Source organism: Metarhizium album (genome assembly GCF_000804445.1).
Source record: "Metarhizium album ARSEF 1941 chromosome Unknown scaffold_46, whole genome shotgun sequence".
Lineage (NCBI taxonomy): Eukaryota > Fungi > Ascomycota > Sordariomycetes > Hypocreales > Clavicipitaceae > Metarhizium > Metarhizium album.
In genome coordinates, this window is record NW_024467620.1 from 23,482 (window position 1) to 43,680 (window position 20,199).

Below are 20,199 nucleotides of genomic sequence, written 5' to 3' on the forward strand. Positions count from 1 at the left end.
AGATTGACCCAGATGATGCGCAATGTTTCGAATGATGGATGGGGGACGATTTCATTGAACGTACGTCGGCTCGAAGCTGCCACGCCGATTCGACCCAGACGTCACCTGACCAGACCACAACGACGCGGATTGACTGGCTGTGTACTCGGAACGGGAAACGTCACTGCTCAAAGCGACAAACAGCGTCGTAAAACAACGGAATGCGGCCATCACGCCAGGGATTCCAGCCCGACGTCATGACGGGCTGTCAACAACCCTGGAATCATGGCTCGACAACCTTGACCCAGGATCTGCGATGGGCCTACAGTCGCAGGTCCTCGCAATATTGTCCTCGACGTCCCTAGGATGTGTGCACCATCGCACGAGACATCGTCGTTTTTGCAGGTTGAAGAAAATGAAAACTGACCGAGTTGGACAGGCGTTCGTGTCGGCCAAGACGACACATGATGCGGCCGAGTTCGTGCAACTGGTGTCACTGGCACCAAGAACGGTACGTTCATACACTTCTACGTGGTGAGTGGTATTGGTGAATGCAGTTCGAACAATGTGACACTGCCACGCTGAGCTGTGGCCTGAACGCCAGCACGCGGGCTAGCCCACGAGGACAAGGAATACGCTGTTAGCCTGGATTGTACAGAATAATGATGACAGTACGGATGACTGACAGATTGACGTAGAACACATACGGTCGAGGGCCAGCAAGTTGGTGGCCAGACATGCTCCTCGGGACCCGGAGGGTGGGCAAGGTTGCCCCAGGAAGTGAGCATATTTCGTTTCTGCACTTGTCTTGTTCTTGTAGTTGGCTACGATAGTACCTGTTGTGTGATCTGTCATGACAATCCAGCAGTGTATAGCCCGTGGCGCCAGCACCGCGTTCTTGGTCGGATTTTCCGGCCCCGTCTCAGCATCACCTTCACCTTCTTGCTGCATACCATGACGGTACCAGGTTATTGATCTCATCGCGTGAAGGCATCACGAGGTCTTAACGGCTGTGACGGTCCAAGCTGAGGATATTGACAGCTAGCTAGGCGACTACTACGAGCACTCAAACACTAAAGAAGGAAAAGATGACTGAACAAGAAAAGGCGAGGTTCGGGAGCTCTTGCCTCAGCTCGACGTATGTTGAATCTCGCTTGTCGGCAGGTCCCGGCCCGCATGCGGAAGGCAAGAGTGCAAGCCGAGGTAGGTACACTAGGCTCAGCCCGTTACACCAGCATGCCGCGTCAGCTGTCAGTTGTTCCGTGATTTGAAGTAATTTTTCGATTATCGGGTGTGTCTATATTGTGTGTTGGCCAGATATATGTTGTGTCGTCATGTCAAGTTTACTACCGTCTCACGTGCATACCGCCTGCACAGAAAGTGTCAAGACTTGCAGAAGAACATGTGTCTCGACTCGAGACCCCGAGGCAGTTGCCCCTCGCTCTGGCCAATTACGCGAGACCTTGGGTGCCGCCGATGGACGTTTTGACCTTGTTGACTCGAGCGTTTACGAGACACCCTCGCATTAGATGCGTGTCAATAAATATTGATGACTCCAGTATTCTGTAGAAAGTCGAATTCAGCCAGCCACTAGCTTAATCATCACACATAGTCTCCAATGTCGTTTGACTCGCGAGCGTTTGGGAGAAACTCGTTCGCACTAGAGATGCGTCATCTATGAGTCGGAAGTGAATCAAGCCCAGCTTGTGGCTATCCCGCTTCGCTGATCCTGCATCCTCTAAAGCTCTTGGCTCGAACATGATTGGCAGCAGTATGGTTTCACAACATGAATACACTTACAGCCTCCGGTAAACATTGATATCGCAATTCGTTTATAGTTCTCCTTCCGTTGTAAACGCTAAATTTGGGGAAACCATACAATCACATTCACAATGCGACAGCCACCTTGCTCTGGGGTCAGCGAATTCCTGAAAGACATATATAAGCTGTAGTTTGCCAGTTCAGTCGATCATCCTTAACTCATCCTAAAGCATATCCGATCAATCTTAATTAAGTGCTACCTCCTTCCAAGCTTCCACCGAGCGACCAGCGGCCCTATCAATATGCCGACGCCTAGCAATGATAAGACCCTCGCTGGGCTCTTTCACTACTTTCAATCTCGCCCAGGCTCGTACACGACCGAGCAGATTCAAGAAATTTATAACTATGTTAAGAAGCAGGAACATGGTAATGAGATTATTGATCTCGTTCTGAAAATGTCCAAACATTTCAACCATAGTCAATGTATGCATAAGCTAAATGCATTTGATAATACCTCTTTTCATTAATGCCTATTGGCTATAGTAAGATGCTGACAGGGTACAGTTTCTACTGCTAGATTGGCCACAATTACGGCAAGTGGAGTTGGGGCTTTTCAACACAAAACGCCCGCGCAGAGCTCCAGTATCAACTTGATCTTCTATAGTAGAATTTGGGTTGATATTCACGACCTCTCTAATGTGAAACGAGCAGTCACTGATCTAGGTGGTCTTTGCTTCAGTCTGCCTGGTGGTGCTACATGGTACGCTCCCTGTTACGGTACTATCTAAGCGGAATCCTAATCACAGGCTCTATGAAGGGGAGATTTATACTATAACAACGCCGACGATCTCAGTGGCAGCGGCGTTACTACCCAGTTAGGTGGTGGTGTTGTAAGCTAGTCATAAAGACTTCTCCGTCCTATACTCACATGGGCACGGAAGTGTGGCTAACATATGTAAAGGGCTACTGGGAGCTTACCTACTGGCGAGACGGAAATTGCTTTGCGACCTATCAGGCGGGAGGAATCCCAGGCGGTGTTTGCGCAATGGGAGGCACTACCACTTTTGAGACATAAACAAAGTCTCTGTCAGACGAGCAGATGGGCTTGAGTCGCCGTGCATGGAACTACCCACACATCAATGGAACATGGCAGGTATTGCCTGCAGTTTAGTCTTCTTCTGATTGTCACTCTTTACACACCTAGGTCCCTAGCTTTATGCAATATTTACATTCATTTATTTACATGCGAGCGGCTAGAGGTAACTGATGTCCTTCTCATTCCACACCATCTTGGACGCATAGCCCAGCGTGCTATTACAGGGCTCTCGCAAGTTTCCGCTTGTAGTGTCGAGGCAAAATCTAGGCGGCGAATTCTCCATGTCTCTTTTGTTTGTGCGGCTGCCGAAGCGACTGAGGGGGGCGCTTCCGAGTGCCATGACCCAAAGCGAAGCAATGAAAAGACTCAACGGATTCGGGACCAAGCCGCTGCCAAGGAAAGCGGTTGAGGAGCTGCTGAAGAAGGGTGGGAGAGCATACCTTCTCAGTCTTGCACCTAGTCATAATCCTGCCAAGGTCGGCTTACGAGGAGTGGCGACTAGACGCATCGAACAAATTAACATTACTGTGTTTTTATGCAACGCCGTGCAATACGGCTGAAATGGATTCGCGGTCAAGCCCCATGCCGCGTCCCGACAATCTTTCTCAAATCATTGAACCAGACATATCGGCTGATAATCATGTACAAGTGTCTGTCCCACGTATACTGGCTGCCATGACTCGCAAAAGCCTGTCTGGTCATGGCGTAACGGTGCCACGTGCTGGACACCAGCGCGCGCGTATTGTACGCAGGCTCCGCTGACCTTGACGGGAAGAAGATGGCGGCCAGGATTCTCCACAGGAATGAGAGTGCAGTCAGCGGCAAGTCCAACAAGAAGGTGTACTTTCGAGGGAGCGCCACGGATACAACCATGTACGATGCTGGTGCCTTTTCATTCTCTGCCACGTATTGACTGGGTCGAGGTTAGCTGAGCATCGTCCGAGAGTTGCCCGTGGGCAAACTTACTTGACCGCAGAGCTGACAGCCCGGTGGTTGATGTGGCCCGACACACCACCTTCATCAAAGGTGATGATCTATTCCGGAGTGTTAGCTAGCCGGCAGCATGGCCACTTTTCTCACAAGCATGGGACTGCGTACGGCATCTATGTCCCATTTCTCAATGTACTCTTTCAAGATGGGTTTGATCTTGGCCTCTTCCCACCATACGGTGGGATTGTCCTGCAAGTCAGGATTATCTAGAGCAACACACCGAGACGTGTCGATACCAAGTGCTTCACATGAACCTAGAAGCTCCTTCTTTCTGGTCTCGCCAAGCCCGTAGTTGTTCCCTATCACGCCATGTATTAGCCAGGTACTGATGGGCCAAGGCCGACAACGAGTCTGAAGTGTTTCCAGTCGGGCGGTATCATGACGCCCAAGGAAATGCCAACATCAAAGTCGGCAGAGGCGGACTGCGCCGTGTCGTACCTGTGGACATGACGACCAAGCCGCCTTTGATGCTCTTGTTCCTATCCAAAACGCCCAATATACTCGGTGAAAAGAATAAGCACTCATCGTCTGGATGAGCCGTCACAATAAGCAAGTTCTTTGCGTTCAGGAGTTCCGATGGCAGCAGACGAGCATCGCTGCCCAACATGTACGCCAAAAGCCATTGCAACGAGAGCGGGAGCAGACACAGAATCAACGCAAATCGAATAAACCACCGGCGACGGACGCGAGTAGCTACGAGCCGGTGGCACGCCCTCGATACGGCCGGCACTGCGTTGGAGAGTCTGCGCACCATGAATGCCGACGACGTTTGAGGTGAATGTCGGACTCTTGTGTGACGGAGTCGCGTACTGGGGGTGTGATGCAGGGATCAGTCACCTCGGAATGACGCGTCGATGAGCGAGGCGCACATGCAGCTCTCTGTGTGTATCGAGACGACGCAAAAGAGGCCGCTGCTGGGTCACGGGTGCTGGGGGTGAATGTCGTCGTGATTGTCAAGGACTCAAGGCAAGCTTGCGTTGCCCGCTGGGCCGTAAATTGAAAGAACGCTGCGCCACCGATTCCTTGTCTATGCTTATGGCGCAGCGCGGGGTGTGGCGCAGCCGTCCTACACACTGTGTGGAGTGCGGAGAAAGGGCGGATTAATTCAATCCCGTGAAAGCGTGAAAAGTGCAAATGAGATCAGTTCATGTGAAGTAGTTTTAGGGTCCAAATGAAACCTCTCCTTTTCTCGGTTTGTTTGTTTGTCCCTTGGAAATGCTTCAAGCACCACGTGAGCCGGTGGCGAAATGATGGGCCGCGACAAAATCTATCCATCGAGCTTGCGGTGCTGCCCTTGTTGCCGAGTTACTTCAGCAACCCCAAGCAATCGAGACAAGGCTGATGAAGCTAAAACTTGGTGAGAGAACCGGCTCCGTCCACCCTCAGCCACCGCAGATATAAGTTATTGAGTTCGAAGCTTTCCACGGCGTCGGCAGAGGCCGCCGCAGCCGCAGCCGCGCCACCGACCTCAGCTGTGGGCGCTGTTGGGAGAACTTGGAAGAACGGCAGGAGCAGCGATAAGCGACTCTGGAGGGGGTGGTTGTAACTTGTAACTAACTTGTAAGCTCGTCAAATTTGGCGTCGTAATCGGTAAAGCCACCGTGACGTCGGAAAGCCTTGTCTAAAAGCTCCCTCATTTCGGCCCGCTTGGAGCCCCGGCTCCGGCTCCGGCTCTGCAGCGATAATACAGCACTAGTACTCCGTATAGTCAGTCATGAGGACGGGGATTCTCAGGCCGTTCCTGGTCTTTGGATTTAGCTCGGACTGGCTCTAGTGCTTTCGAGACGCCGCTAACGGGGCTCGGCGGGCTCGATGCCAGGTGCCCCTTGTCCTTATCAACCCGCGGGGCCAGGCACCCGCTCTTTGAGGAAGGCATTCTCGAGAGCGAACAATAGATAGCAATTTAAATACGTTTTCGACGTCAAAGATCAGACATGCGTCTCTTTGTTCTTGCTTTGTTGTCGTGGCTGCGGCAAGCACCGCAAAGGGAGTGAACCGCCAAACTCCATCAACTCAGTTCCGTGACGGTCTCTTTCTTTCCTCAGCACTGCCGGTGGAAGCCAAAGCCACACACCAAATGCAGTTGTGTACGGAGTATGGAAAAATGTGTCGCTGACTGACCGGGCGGCTCTCGGCAGACTGGGACCTTCGTTCTTGGCGAGCCTTGGGGGGTGATGCAAGGGGCACTCTCACCCAAGGGATGAGGTAGGCACCAGTACCAGACCAGACTGTGCGAGCGGATGCAAACTTGGGATGGAGTGTGACGCGGCCCAACACGGGAACGTGCCCAGGGAAAAGCAGGGCTGGCCCATGGGCCATGGGTCGTTAACTTCTACATCATCAGAGAGGATGTAGCAGCAAGTAGTTACGCAGTCACGTCTTTTCACGAAGGGGCTTCCCATTTCTGACAGGTGTGTGTGCTGGTGGTGGTGGGTTGGCCCCCAAGCAATCGTCGCGTGGCCAAGAGCGTCAGTTGACGGGACTCGGCGCCCGGCACGACGAGACCGACGTGGCATGTCATGACGCATCATGACGACGGGGCCTAAAAGCTTATTCTGAAGCCACCAGACAGGCACGTTGAGTAAACTGCTGCGGCTCGAGGTATTTACATGGCTCTCAACGAGCGGTCGGTTGGTGCCGCCGCGACAATGGCTACTCGAGTAGGCAGGCCGTGTTCGAGTTGTAACAAAAGGCGTCAGGCTTCTGGCCAGACCGCGCTCTCTGCCGACCGTCAGGACGCAGGAGTCAAGCACAGGCCAAGCCTGGCGTACGCAAGTACTCGGGCGGTTGTCCACCGTCCACCGTCCACCGTCCACCGGCGGGCTGTGACGCCAATCACAAACGCCGATGCTGGTTCTCCGTTCAGGTGGTGTGCGACCCACTTCCTGTTCCAGTCAAGCCCCCATGCAACTGGTACTCGCCGGGTCCACTGGCGTCAGCAACGCCATTGGTGGCACCGCCCACCAGGCGCTACCCGAGCCCCACAGGTCCTCTGACCCGTCAACTGGTCTCTGGTCTCTCCCCACACGTCCAAACTGCCAGGCTCAAACCGTCCAAACCGTCCGCCGCCCGCCCAGTGACCGTGACCACTGACAACATGCTCCGTCAGTACTGGCTGGCTGGCTGGCTGCCGTCGACATCAATGGACCAGGTCATCTCTCCAGACCCTCGCATCCGCCCCTCCCTTCCCCTTCTCCATCCCCGGTCGAACCCCCCCCCCCCCTGCTCCCACCCATCTTCCATCTTCACTCAATCTTTGCCCGTCTGTCCGCCCATTCATTTTGCTTGCCTGTGCTGGTGCTGTCTCTCCCGCCTGCTCTTTCTGCCCTCGTCCTGAATCTCAACTTTGTCCTCATACCAGCCAGCTCCTTTTGTCTGCCGTGAGTCTCCCTTCTCGTTTCCCCTCCACAACTTTCCTCTTCATGTACTGCGTCTTCCGCCTTGGCCACCTGCCACCCGTTTCTGAACGCTTCTCAACCATCAGCTCCCGTCCACCCTTGCCAGAAGCAGGAAAAAGCAGCAAAGGAAATACGGAGTGAAGAACAGAGAAAAGGAGGGAAAGAGGAAATCAAGGGCGCCGCGTCATACCATACCTACCTCTGCTTATCGTCGACAAGCACTGCCCTTCCTTTGCATTTCGGACCTCCTCATTCGACCTCACCATGTCTGCGCCCCCTCGATCCTGAACTTGCTTTTTCCTCCTCAATCACTCATTGATGCTGCAAGATCGTGGCCTCTGTTTCCGCCGCTCGCATGCTGCCGCCCCAATCCACACGCCTCTGCTCTCCGTCGCCGACGGTGCAATAACGTTGCCTCCATTGTCGTCCATCTCGTTCCAATCGCCGCTTCGCCGAATTCCGCCACCCATCAGAGCTTACCGTCTTTCCTCAAAGGACTGGCACACTCTGGTTACAGTGTCTTGACACGTGCTCGCATTGTCGTCCCACGGCTCGCTAACCTACCCTCGACTGGTCAGGCACTTTGGCAGCGACGCGACGGGCGACACGCAAACTTGTCAAGCACAACCAGAGAGTTCTCCTTCTTTCCTTGTTGCTTTCTCTCTCTCTGAATCCGCAGGAAACCACACAATGCACAAGTCATCTCATGCGCGGAACCAGTCTGGAGGAAAATCCCGGCCCATCCTCCTGGCTGCTGTGGTATTGTTAGTCGTGACCTTGTGGTTCGGCCGCCACCTCCTGTACACGAGTTGGACACTAGCCGCCCTTCGCGTGTTCTGGCACGACAACGCATCTGATTTCATTCTTTCCGAGTCCCACGACAATTTCGACGTGTCTTTTGCCAGCTACGACATACACCAAGTCAGTGCCGAGCCTTACGAGGACCTTGTGCCGCCCATCTTGCACCACATCGCATTGGGAGACAATGAAGGCCGGTGGAAGGCCCGGTGGGGGGAGGCTGTGCAAAGTTGCCTGGATATGCATCCCGACTGGGAGTCGCACATCTGGACCGACGACAACGCTAGCCAGTTTGTCGCCGACAAGTTCCCCGAGCTGAAGGCGCTCTGGGATAATTATCACTATCCCGTCGAGAGAATCGACGCCCTCCGCTACATGCTACTGTACGCGTATGGAGGTGTCATCCTGGACATGGATCTTAAATGCAAGCGAGCTCTGGGTCCGCTTAGACGCTTCTCCTTCGTCGCCCCCGAGGCTCACCCGACTGGCTTCTCCATCGGGTTCATGATGGCCAGCAAGGGTAATGCCTTTGTCGGCGACATTGTGCGTAACCTGACGGTTTACAACAAGGAATGGCTGGGGCTTCCATACGCCACCGTCATGTTTAGCACTGGCTGCCATTTCGCATCCGTCATTCACGTGTACGAATCCAACCGGACCGACCTCAAGGTCCTCCCGGGGCCTCTGCACAGCTTGAACGGGCGGGTATCGACGCCCATCTTCGACCACTTGGGCAGCTCATCATGGCACTCGTACGACGCGAAACTAATCGTCACAATTGGAAGCCGGATCAACCTGATTTTCTTCTTCTTTGTGGGAGTCGCGCTGGCGCTGTTTTTGAGAAGAAAGTCTCTGCTACGTCGATTTTAGATGGCCGCCCATGGTCCTCACCGAGTCGGATCCATTCCTCGATGTCATGGCTCGATTCGCGTCTGCTTTCCGCACGCTAGAGTGGGGGCGCGCGAGCGAGAGAGAGAGAGACAGAGAGACAGAGAGACCGGTGAGCCGAGTCGTCCAGACAAGCATGTATATACCTGGTTTTGGTTGATTGCTCAGCGAGAGTTGCATAGAATTTACCGGACACATGGATGTCCTGATTATTAACAGCGTATTTTTCAGGTCAAGCGGGCTTCAAGCATGCGGGTGTGACGAAAACACTTTCGTGGGTAATGCAGCAGGGATGGAGATGGAATTGTCGGAATAAAATGATCAAGTCAGTCGCTGGAGATGGTGGCAGCTCAGTTCAGTCAGTCAGTCCACATATGTTGTATATATGCTCCTCCGTATGTACTTGAGTATGTATGTATGTACTTGTGCATCTCGTTCGTGGACGCTTGAGATAGGGAGCGACTTGGAAAGCACGACTCTGTCCGCTCAACGCCCAGTGATGCTGCCCAAAGCCGCCAGTTCTGTGCTTCTAAAAACGAATACGCTGTACACAATAGCCATCATTATATGCAAAGTGCTATTTAGATCAATGCCCTTCATCCCCCCCCTTTTCACTACTTCCACGACGGCATCTTGCTCCAGTCTTTGCACATGCCGAAAAAGGTGCGACAAAACTTGCCGTATTCGACACGAGCATCAAACTTGTGCCACGATCCCATGGCGTGGTGGGCAAGGCGGGCGTCGGGGTCGGTATATGGCTTGGAGCCCATGTTGCCGAAACTGCCACGTCCAGGGCTGTTGCAACCACGGATCAGCATCAGACGAGACACGCACGCACTTGTCTGACAAGACGAAAAGAAGAGAAAGGAAAGCAGAAGAAAAAGAAAAGATAAAAAAAAAAAGAAAACAATAATGATAAGAAGAATAACAGGAAACCCCAAACGGTACATACCTGAAGCCAGTAATGGGCAAAACAAGAACATCCGACGCCAACTTGGACCGCCCCCCGTCTTTGAGACCCGTCATTGCGTTCCACCGCAGTCCGACTTGCTTCTTGAGCCAAACAATGGTGGCTTCCGTCACGGCGGCCGGGCCGGTGCGCGTCAGGGGATCGTGTACCTCGGGTTTCTCGCCGTTGCCTGTCTGTTGCAACGCAGCTTGCTTCTCCCGGGCCAGCTTCTCCTTCAAGCCGTCAAGGAATCGGTGCAGAATGGGATGCTGACGGGCAGATGCCATGGCCCAATTCGTCAGCTGCACAGGATGTGTGTATCCCATGCGCCAGAACTGATTGGTATTCGGGTCCGTATCCGCCTCGAGCCCCCAGAGAAGGTTGACGGGCCTGGTGTTGGCAAGCTCGACATCGGCATCATCCCCCGTGGGCAATACATGGCCGTATGTCTTGCCGGTTTCGTCGTCGGTCCACGGCGTGATGTCCTTCTTCTGGATCCAGTCGGCGGGGTGTTTGAGGGGCACGGTGTCGACATCGCCGTACTAGAATGACAAGCTGTCAGCAAAGCTTGATGTCTTGGCCTGCCCTGCCCGAATCAAGGCGGCAGAGAGCAAGAGCAGCATACAATACCACCAAACCACTTGCACACCAATACCCTGAAAATGTCCACCATTTCCACTCTCGAAAACATGGTTTCAAAGTCGTGCACAAAATCAGGCTCATAGCTCTTCACCAAGGCGGCGACGCCGTCGTCGGCCCAGAAAAAATACGCCATCTCGCGAAAGGTATCATTTGCGGAAACAGAGTACTCGAGCCATCGTTCAATGTATCCTAGAAGATGGCTGTTCAATCTGCTCAAGTCGACGTCGTTCCATTTTTGATGGACGACAAGGGGGATATTCGAGTAGGGCACTTGTCGCTGAGGACTGAGCTTGGCGGCTTCGGAAGCGAACTTGGCGGCGTCGAGGATATTTGCTGGCTCGGGGTGGTTCCCCTGCCATGACGGGGGGACGAACCAGGCTGTGCCAGAGTCAGCGCCACAGTTTCGTCAATGGAGGCGCTTGGTGCTGCCCAACGAGCGCTGCGAGGCATCAATTGGGGGAGGGGGGGACGGTCATACCTCCACCGGCAGTGCGGTTGAACTGCTGAATGTGCTCCCAGGCCAGGGGAAATCTCTGACGAATGCTCGCTTGATTCAGGAACCGCGGGCCGCGCGTCCTGGAAAGAACAGAAAAAGCAATGGCGCAGAAGACGACGGCGGAGAGCAGCAGCACGCGCGGGCGTAGGCGCAGAAAACGAGGCGAAATGAGCATCGCTGGCGTTCCCAGTGCGAACCTCAGGGAGACGTTTTGCGTACCCAGGTAGCCGAGTAGCAACTGCCGATGGAGTATCGTGAGCCACCAAAGAACGTGGTCGAACGCAGTCGAGTAGGGAGGATTGGATCATGGATGGATTGATGTTCTTTTCCGTTCTATAGGGACATGCTGGACATGGCGGAAGGAATCTGGGCGATGGGGGACGCCGTGAGGAGAGCGGGAGAGAAGACGCCGGTTGCCCAGGTACGGAGTAGCGAGCGGAGGAGATGCAGAAACAGGAACAGACGAGGGGGATGACGATGAGGAATTACTACGCAAGGGGCGCAGAGATGTGCCAAGGGATGGGCGCCTGTGGTCGTGTGGACGAGAGCGGTAGGTTCTTTGTTCTTGCAGGACTCGGCCAAGGACAGATGATTTTGTAGCCTCGACGAGAACAAGTCATTGGGTGCTGCTACTGTGGCTAGTGCTGGTGTCGCCCCCTGGGGGTGGAGCTCTCCACAGGGGCCGAGCGCTGTACGTGGTTCAACGGGTCGACGGGTCAACCAATCATTGACTGGCCTGGTCAGCTAGTCCAACTACAGGCCGGCCTGGCGTGTGACTAAGCAGATCAAAACCAAAAGGATGGCAACTTGTTTGCGCTACTAAATAGTTACTACCTACTTGGTCTAGCTTGATGGCTAGCTGCTCATACTCGACCGTATATTTTTATACATATTCACAATATATTTACGTTGAAAAAGAAAAAAACGAATCAGTAACCCGTCGGCCGGGCTCAAGTCTACTTGCTTGCTGGCTCAGGTACAAGGGTGAGCCTGTTGCAGCAACTTGGAACTCGGGGCTGACGACTGTTTCGTACAATGTCCATGTATACGTGCTGGTTATATGGATGGCCAACAGTCCGTCAGCTTCTGGTCGGACCCGGCGTCACGATGGTATAGTTGCACGTGGGACAGTACGTCTTGTCGTTGGGCGTGGCAGGGTACCGGTCCCGTCCGTAGGTGGCATTCAGACTGACGCTGCCGACGACGCCGCCCGTCTCGGTGCGGATCCAGGTTTCGGCCTCCCACCGCCGCCGCCGCAGCACGTCGGCCGACAGGCGAAGCTGCCTCGCGCCCCGGATCCAGTTGCCGTAGCCGCCGTAGCCCGAGTGCTGCCCGAAGCAGAGGTTGACGCCGGTGCCGGCGACGCTCATGCCGGGGACCAGGCCGTCCCATCTGGAGCACCACGTCGCGCCGTGGTCGTGGCCCGAGAAGACGCCGATGAGGCCCGGCGTGGCGGCGACGGCCTGCATAAACGGCACGTCCTGGCCGCCATACGAGCAGTCCTTGCGGTTGGAGCCGTCGCCGCACCAGCCCTGGGCTTGCCGCGCCAGCGGGACGTCGTCGTTGACGCCGGGCTGGCGGTGCGCGTCGACGTGCTCCGTCTGCAGCGCCAGCGACGCGTTGGTCGGGATGTGCACAAAGGCCAGCGACGGCATCACCCTGTTGAAGCGCCGCCGCAGCCGCGCCCCCGTCGCCTCGAACCACCGCACCACGCTGGCGTCGACCCAGTCCGGCTGTCCGACGTGGCTCCCGTCGGCGTTGCGCTCGCCAAAGTAGAAGCCGCCGCGGGAGTCGAAGAACCAGAGCAGCAGCTCGGGCGCGCACTCCTCGTCCTCCTCGTCCTCCTCGTCCCCCTCGTCCCCCTCGTCCCCGCCGCCGTCGCAGTCGGCCCCGTACACGGCCAGGTAGTAGTTTGTCACGCCGGCGTTGCGCCCGGCCACCATGCTCCTCGTCAGCGAGTTGGGCCACCTGTTCTCGCGCGCCAGCAGGCCCGCGCCCGAGATGTTGAAGTTGTGGTCGTGGTTGCCGTACGTCGACGCCCAGGGCAGACCGCGCGACACGAGCGGCCCGGCGATCCGGTCCATGTAGGCCGTGCTGTTCTCGCGGTACGTGTTTTCCCCCGTGATGAGGTCGCCGTTGAGCACCATCAGGTCGGGCTTCTCGCTGTCCAGGACGGCGTCCATGACCTTGAGGGAGTTGATGTCCTGCTGCGGGCCCCATTGATCCCATGCGTCTGTGAGGCACGTCAGCCGTGGTTTTCTTGCGAGGATGGAAGGAGTGTGAGCGTGAGAGAAGAGCGAGGCGCCCAGTTTACTTTCTCCAAAGTGCAAGTCTTCAAATATGGATATCTGAAACGTTCCATCGCGGTTAAACGACAGCCGCCGGTTGAAGTTGCTGCTGCTGCTGCTGCTGCTGTTGCCTTTGCCCGGGCGATACGTCTTGGGAACCCGGCCATCTCGTCGCACCGGGGATGCGAATGAGACGCCACCAAGTCCGGGCAGCATCAACAGCAGCGCGGCGGGCAACATGGCGAAGAGGGCTTGGTTGCTGCTTCTGCCCCTTCTTCTTCTTCTTCTTCTTCTTCTCTTCACGTCGAGGCCGCAGAGGGAGGCCGCGGAGGGAGCCAAGGGAGTCAGTCACCGAAAACAAATACGTGAGCTTTGTCTCGTCTCACAAGCCCATTCTGAACATACATTGCTGTCCATGGCAGCATTCCAAGCTGTCTCGGCAGCCGTCTCCAAACTATTTATGCCTCCCACGCGCGCCATCCGTGCGGTTGCTGCGCCCGGGATATTGTGCGAAGAAATTCGAGACCACAGGTGTGGTGCGATGCCTGGTGTCGCGTGTGTTGCTCGTGGTCACGCTCGTGGACAGACGACATCTGACCTGGAAGCGTACCGCTCGCTGCTCTCGAGGAACTCGGGACTCAGGAACCAGTGGCGATCGCGGGCTCTGCAACGTGTGCGTTGTGGCCGCATTGCACTCGCGGCTACTGGACCGCGCCAGAGGCAGAAATGTCGCTGTCCCTGCAGCAGCCTTGCTTCTCGAGCACATGGCTGGCAACGGCGCCCGAGAGTGGACGGCGTCGTCTGTACCGGCATTTGCTGTCTGGATCGGTTGCCTCTGTACCATGGTCAGCTGGCGGATTGATTTTTCCCATGTTTGGTCTTGTGCATGGGCCTCGAGCCTCCCGTGTTGCATCGCAGGCGGGCCGCCTGTGTCCTTGGCCCACGGGACTCGGTTGCAGACTCGAGAGCGAGCGGAAGAACGACGGGGAGACCGTGTCTGGCGCCATCTTCATACTCCAGTGCGTCGTGTCTCGCGCCATGGTCCGCATTCAAAATCTACGTACGTGGCAGCTCTGACGCTGTATATGCTCAGTCACTGACGGCATCGTGGAATCCATAACAAAATCGTCATTAAACTTGTCCCACTAATCTGTGGCTATGGCAAATCTCGCTGCAGCTGAATCTCAATTTGTGCCATCAACAGAAACTTTTCCTTCATATTTACTCTACAGGCGAGCTCCCTTCTTGAGGTCGAATCTGTCCAGGTTCATCACCTTATCCCAAGCAGCGACAAAGTCCTTGACAAACTTCTGACCACCATCGGAGCTGCCGTAGACCTCGGCAACCGCGCGCAGCTCAGGATGGGCGCCAAAGATGAGATCGTTGCGGGAGGCGATCCACTTCTTGGCACCAGTCTTGCGGTCGACGCCTTCAAACGTGTCTTCGCCCGAAGCCTTCCACTCGGTGTTGTTGTCCAGGAGGTTGACAAAGAAGTCGTTGCTCAGGACACCAGGACGAGACGTGAAGACACCAAGGGCAGAGCCGTCATAGTTGGTGTTCAGGGCGCGCAGACCACCGACGAGCACCGTTAGCTCAGGGGCCGAGAGAGTGAGCAGGTTGGCACGGTCGACCAGCAGGTGTTCCTGTTTGACAGCGCCGTGAGACTTTGCGTAATTGCGGAAACCATCGGCCAGGGGCTCAAGGTACCCAACAGACTCCACGTCGGTCTGCTCCTGGGTAGCATCGTTGCGGCCGGGCACGAAGGGCACCGTGACGTTGACACCAGCGTCGCGCGCCGCCTTCTCGACGCCGGCGGCACCAGCCAATACGATCACGTCTGCAAGAGAGACGATCTTGCCTGACTGGTTGAATCGCTTCTGGATGTCCTCCAAGGCACCCAGAACCTGGGATAGCTGAGCGGGGTTGTTGACCTTCCAGTCCTTCTGGGGCGAGAGACGGATGCGGGCACCGTTGGCACCGCCGCGCTTATCGCTGCCGCGGAAGGTGGAGGCAGAAGCCCAGGCAGTAGAGACAAGCTTGGAAGCGTCGATGCCAGTCTTGAGGATCTCCTCCTTGATGGCGGCAGCATCCTTGTCATCAATCAAGGCGTGGTTGACAGGAGGAATGGGATCCTGCCAGATGAGGTCCTCAGTGGGAACCTCGGGTCCGACGTAGCGAGACTTGGGGCCCATGTCACGGTGGGTGAGCTTGAACCAGGCGCGGGCAAAGGCATCGGCGAACTCATGGGGGTTCTCGAGGAAGCGGCGAGAAATCTTCTCGTACTCGGGGTCGAAGCGCAAAGCCAAGTCAGTGGTCAACATTCTGGGCTTGTGCTTCTTGTTGGCATCGAAGGCATCGGGAATAATCTCGTCGTTTGTCTTGGCAACCCACTGGTTGGCGCCAGCAGGGCTCTTGGTAAGCTCCCAGTCGTATTTGAAGAGGTACTCGAGGTAGTTGTGGCTCCACTGGACGGGCGTCTTGGTCCAGATGACCTCGAGGCCGCTGGTGATGGTGTCGGGGCCCTTGCCAGTGCCGTAGGTGCTCTTCCAGCCGAGACCCTGCTGCTCAATGGGGGCACCATCGGGCTCCTTGCCAATGTTGGTGGCAGGGCCGGCACCGTGAGTCTTGCCAAAGGAGTGGCCTCCGGCAATCAGAGCCACCGTCTCCTCGTCGTTCATGGCCATTCGACCAAAGGTGGTGCGGATGTCGCGAGCAGAAGCAACAGGGTCGGGGTTTCCGTCGGGGCCCTCAGGGTTGACATAAATGAGACCCATGTGGGCGGCGGCCAGAGGAGACTCGAGATCACGCTGCTTGACGTCCTTGTTGCCGTGATAACGGGCATCGTTGCCCAACCAGGTGGTCTCGCCACCCCAGAAGACGGACTCATCAGCTTCCCAAGCATCGACACGACCCCCAGCGAAGCCGTACGTCTTGAAACCCATGGACTCGAGGGCAACGTTGCCGGCGAGGATGAGGAGATCAGCCCATGAGATCTTGTTGCCGTACTTTTGCTTGATGGGCCAGAGGAGACGCCTGGCCTTGTCGACGCTGACATTGTCGGGCCAGCTATTGAGAGGAGCAAATCGTTGCTGGGCCTCGCCACCGCCGCCACGACCGTCGAATACTCGGTAGGTGCCAGCACTGTGCCAGGCCATTCTGATGAAGAGACCACCATAGTGGTTGAAGTCGGCAGGCCACCAGTCCTGCGAGTCTGTCATGAGGGCATGAAGGTCCTTCTTGAGGCCCTCGTAGTCGAGCGTCTTGAAAGCGGCGACATAGTCAAACTCCTCGCCGAGAGGGTTGGTGACTGGTGTCTTCTGGCGGAGAACGTTGAGCTTGACCGACTCGGGCCACCAGTCGCGGTTTCGGGTGCCGCCGCCAGCGACGTTGAGATGGGGACACTTGCTCTCGGCCATTGTGATGGATTGTAGGACGAGTGAGGGATGAGATGTGGTGGAGTGAATGGGATGAAGTGTGGAAGGGAGAAGGAGGAGGAGAGAAACTGAGCAGAGAGAGAAGGAGCAGGATGGCGGGGTATATAAAAAAAATGCAAAACGGCAGAGAAGGCGGAAAGCAGGGCCGTCACTAGCTCCTGGGTACCTGCCCAGGTAGCCAGAATTGCCACGGGGATCGGCCGAGGGAATTCAAGATGACTGGAGCATGGCGAGATGGCATGGCAACATGGCTTGAGAATGGCCAACCATGATGGGCCAGTCACTGCCAGGAATTTTGAAGTTGGCCAGGACCCTGCGCATGGCCTCGGTGATCCAGCGCCCGTGTCGATTATTGCTCGATTGAAACGCCGATTGGTACGTTTTGCACGGTTCTGACCAATGGCCGGCTTCTCGTTGGTCGCCCTGGGGTCACGAGTCTGCGACGGCGATACCTCGATGCCTTGGACCTGCACGCACATGCATTGGCCTTGGTCTTTGGCCGCCAGGTGCAAATATGGGTCAATTGACGACTGTTCATCCTTGACACCTTGCCTGCATAAGATGTTGACGCCTTGAAAAGCGTCTCGAAGGAGGTACTGGGTTATCGGGGTCTGTTTTCTAGTACCTGAAGACGTCCTGTACCTGGGTGCCTGGGTACCGTCACGACAATGTACTCGGCAACTTAAGTACGTTGCTTACTTAAGTACTTGCATCATGCAAGTCTACCCCGCACTGCCGCTGCCCCTCCGTGCCTCAACGTCCGACGTTGCTCCTCAAAAGACCCTTGCTCTGCCGAAGCTGTCTCTGCACTCTCTGTGCGGAGTACGGAGCGCTCGCATCGCAAGCTCAAATGCCTTGCTTCGAAACATCAAGACGCCTCGAACACGCCGTCAATTGACATTGTCGACAGCTGAGCCGATAGCTGCACAGCTGTCAGTACGCGCCCTGTTGTGGGGAAGTTCTCCTCCTCGGGCAATTCGGACTGTCATAGCGTCCTTCAAACACCGCGGTGATTGACTGTAGCGCCTGTCGCCACGACCTGCAGCCACCTGTGGGCCACATCGTTCCACATCGCTCTTGGTTCGAGATCCAGGTTCAGAAAGGCTTTTCGAAATGGCACGCACTTGAGAGGATCGAAGCACGACGATGACCCTTGACCATTGACAACCTCGCCCGCCACCGCTCAGTCAGACGCGACCTGGGTTGCTTGGCATGCATCGTATTGACGCGAAGGAGGGGTCGTATCACCATATGTGCTCGTCCTCACGTGACTCTTCTCCAGCAAGCCCCTCCATGGGCGCGGCATCCGGCAACCGGCATGTCCAGCCGGGCAGCCGAGGAAGCGGGGGTCTCCACGACCAAATTGGCTCGACTTACCCTAAGTACTTAACAGGACCTTTACATCGACGACTCATCGTCTTGCCACTTACTGGCAGAGAGAATTTTAGACTCGGACCGGGCATTCTTCTCGGAGCACGCTCTGGTCGTTACTCTGTGAGCGAAGATCGACCAATCACATACTACGGTGCACCCTTCCAGAGATGAGGCTCTCTGGTTGTTGAAGTGGCAAAAGGTAAAGTTTCAGTAGTTGTTGATCCCTCAACCCAGGACACTCTGGCTGGGGGATATTCTCAGTATAAATCCATTTTCGGCTCTTGTGTAGTTCTCCACAACTTTATCCACTTGTACTCCGTAGTTACTTGCTTATTCCAACACTGGTAACGTGGTCTGTCTAGTTTGACCCACGGTCAATCGGGATAACCTGTGGTCCCGTTCGAATGCTGCTCCACGAGGTAGGTCACGGCTGCTGGGACGCCGGCCAAGATTGGCATGACGCTTGGGAAACAGGAAAAACAAGTACTTGTACAAGACGAAAACATCTAGGCATGTTTCCAAGTTCTTGTCAACTCCAAAGGTAATGAGTCCGGGCATGGCCGCCGTTCGGGCGGAATCGCTCAAACTCAACCTCTAAAACCGGAGTCATAACAGCGCTCAGCACACAAGAAGTAAAGACCAAACTTGGATAGCAACACATTACCCCATAGACTGTGGGGAACCCCATATATACAGACAAGGGGAAACGTTATAGATGTGGCGTTGTTGTCCCGCAGCCGCCGCAGGCACGGCCGACTACAACGGTTCCAGCCAGCTTATAACTACGTGGGATCGTCTCATGCCGCCGCAACAAGGAAACTTGAAACTTGACAAAGAACAAACTCCCCGCGCAGCAATCTCTCCCATCATACCAACATCGTCACTGGGCTGAAACCGAGAACCGCGCCGTCCACAATGTCCAAGGCCCCCAACCCAAAGGACTCCATGAAGTCGACGTGGCGTACCGCCGACAGAGACACCTGGAAGTTGAGCCACTGGATCTTCGAGTACCTTGACGGCTACCCTATCTATCTGGACAAGGCTGTCCCGGAACACGCAAAGACAGAAAAGGTCCCATATCTCTCGCAATGGTCGCAGCACGTCTGGGTGCTGGTGCACGCAGTCACACCGTTACTCCTCCACCAGGCCATCCTGACGCTTACCGGGACGCAGAGTCTACACCCTGCAGCCGTCTTCTTTTTCTACTTCAACGCCTTCAACATCATCCTCATCCGCGAGTTGCACACGCTCCGGGAGATGGGCCACAGGTGGGGGTTCCTCGACGGGGACGTCCACGACCGCGATGGCGTTCCCGACGCCGGCGTGACAAAGGTCCTACTGTCGGCTCTCAAGGGCACCGGCGGCAGGGTCGCCCTCACCATCTACTTCGCCTACGACCGACCCGTGCAGCCAGTCGACGCCCTCTCCGACTGGAAGTGGTGGGCGTGGCTGGCTCTCGAAATCGGCCTCTATAGTGTCATTCTCGACTTTTGGTTCTACTGGTACCATCGCTTGATGCATGACGTCTCCTTCCTGTGGAAGTACCACCGCACTCACCACCTTACCAAGCACCCTAACCCGCTCATGACGGCCTTTGCAGACGAGGAGCAGGAGTTTTTCGATCTCGTGGGCATCCCATTCTTGACCTACATGAGCCTCCGGGCCCTCAGTCTGCCGCTGGGCTTCTACGAATGGTGGCTCTGCCATCAGTACATTGCCTTTATCGAGGTTGCTGGCCATAGTGGACTGCGGCTACACGCAGCCGGGCTGTCGACCTTCCACCCTATTCTTCGGTATTTTAATGCAGAGATTGTCATTGAGGATCATGACCTGCATCACCGTAAGGGCTGGCGAAAGAGCCACAACTACGGCAAACAGACTAGGCTTTGGGACCGTGTGTTTGGCACGTGCATCGATCGGGTTGAGTCCGCACCAGACAACGTCGACTATGTCAACCAGGCGCACGTTCCGCTCTTCTAGGATGCCGTGGTAGAGGGTGCTAGACTCGTCAGCACAGCCACGGGCACGGACGGCATTATGGACGATAAACAGGAGATCCGGTTGGGAGGGGAGAGCTTGCGATGGTGATGACGAGTAGACGTGACG

General features: G+C 55.8%; 6 protein-coding genes across 6 annotated transcripts; 2 read left to right on the forward strand and 4 right to left on the reverse strand.

Annotated features, from left to right (window-relative positions):
• Positions 1–3,409: 3,409 nt before the first annotated feature.
• Positions 3,410–4,433, reverse strand: MAM_08190 (N-acetylglucosaminyl phosphatidylinositol deacetylase; the record flags this gene model as incomplete). The annotated part of the gene is made up of 4 exons (XM_040826988.1): positions 3,410–3,749; positions 3,803–3,870; positions 3,935–4,125; positions 4,265–4,433. 4 exons carry the CDS (start codon positions 4,431–4,433, stop codon positions 3,410–3,412), a joined length of 768 nt encoding a protein of 255 aa, XP_040675001.1.
• Positions 4,434–7,914: 3,481 nt separating this feature from the next.
• MAM_08191 (Glycosyltransferase, DXD sugar-binding motif protein) lies at positions 7,915–8,892 on the forward strand (the record flags this gene model as incomplete). Its single annotated transcript, XM_040826989.1, has 1 exon — positions 7,915–8,892. One exon carries the CDS (start codon positions 7,915–7,917, stop codon positions 8,890–8,892), a length of 978 nt encoding a protein of 325 aa, XP_040675002.1.
• A 632-nt stretch (positions 8,893–9,524) lies between these two features.
• MAM_08192 (glycosyl transferase) lies at positions 9,525–11,172 on the reverse strand (the record flags this gene model as incomplete). The annotated part of the gene is made up of 4 exons (XM_040826990.1): positions 9,525–9,705; positions 9,863–10,401; positions 10,485–10,879; positions 10,980–11,172. 4 exons carry the CDS (start codon positions 11,170–11,172, stop codon positions 9,525–9,527), a joined length of 1,308 nt encoding a protein of 435 aa, XP_040675003.1.
• A 904-nt stretch (positions 11,173–12,076) lies between these two features.
• Positions 12,077–13,525, reverse strand: MAM_08193 (Metallophosphoesterase domain protein; the record flags this gene model as incomplete). The annotated part of the gene is made up of 1 exon (XM_040826991.1): positions 12,077–13,525. One exon carries the CDS (start codon positions 13,523–13,525, stop codon positions 12,077–12,079), a length of 1,449 nt encoding a protein of 482 aa, XP_040675004.1.
• A 986-nt stretch (positions 13,526–14,511) lies between these two features.
• On the reverse strand, positions 14,512–16,701 carry MAM_08194 (Peroxidase/catalase; the record flags this gene model as incomplete). Its single annotated transcript, XM_040826992.1, has 1 exon — positions 14,512–16,701. One exon carries the CDS (start codon positions 16,699–16,701, stop codon positions 14,512–14,514), a length of 2,190 nt encoding a protein of 729 aa, XP_040675005.1.
• A 2,307-nt stretch (positions 16,702–19,008) lies between these two features.
• On the forward strand, positions 19,009–20,073 carry MAM_08195 (Fatty acid hydroxylase; the record flags this gene model as incomplete). Its single annotated transcript, XM_040826993.1, has 1 exon — positions 19,009–20,073. The coding sequence occupies one exon, from the start codon at positions 19,009–19,011 to the stop codon at positions 20,071–20,073; it is 1,065 nt and encodes a 354-aa protein (XP_040675006.1).
• Positions 20,074–20,199: the final 126 nt, after the last annotated feature.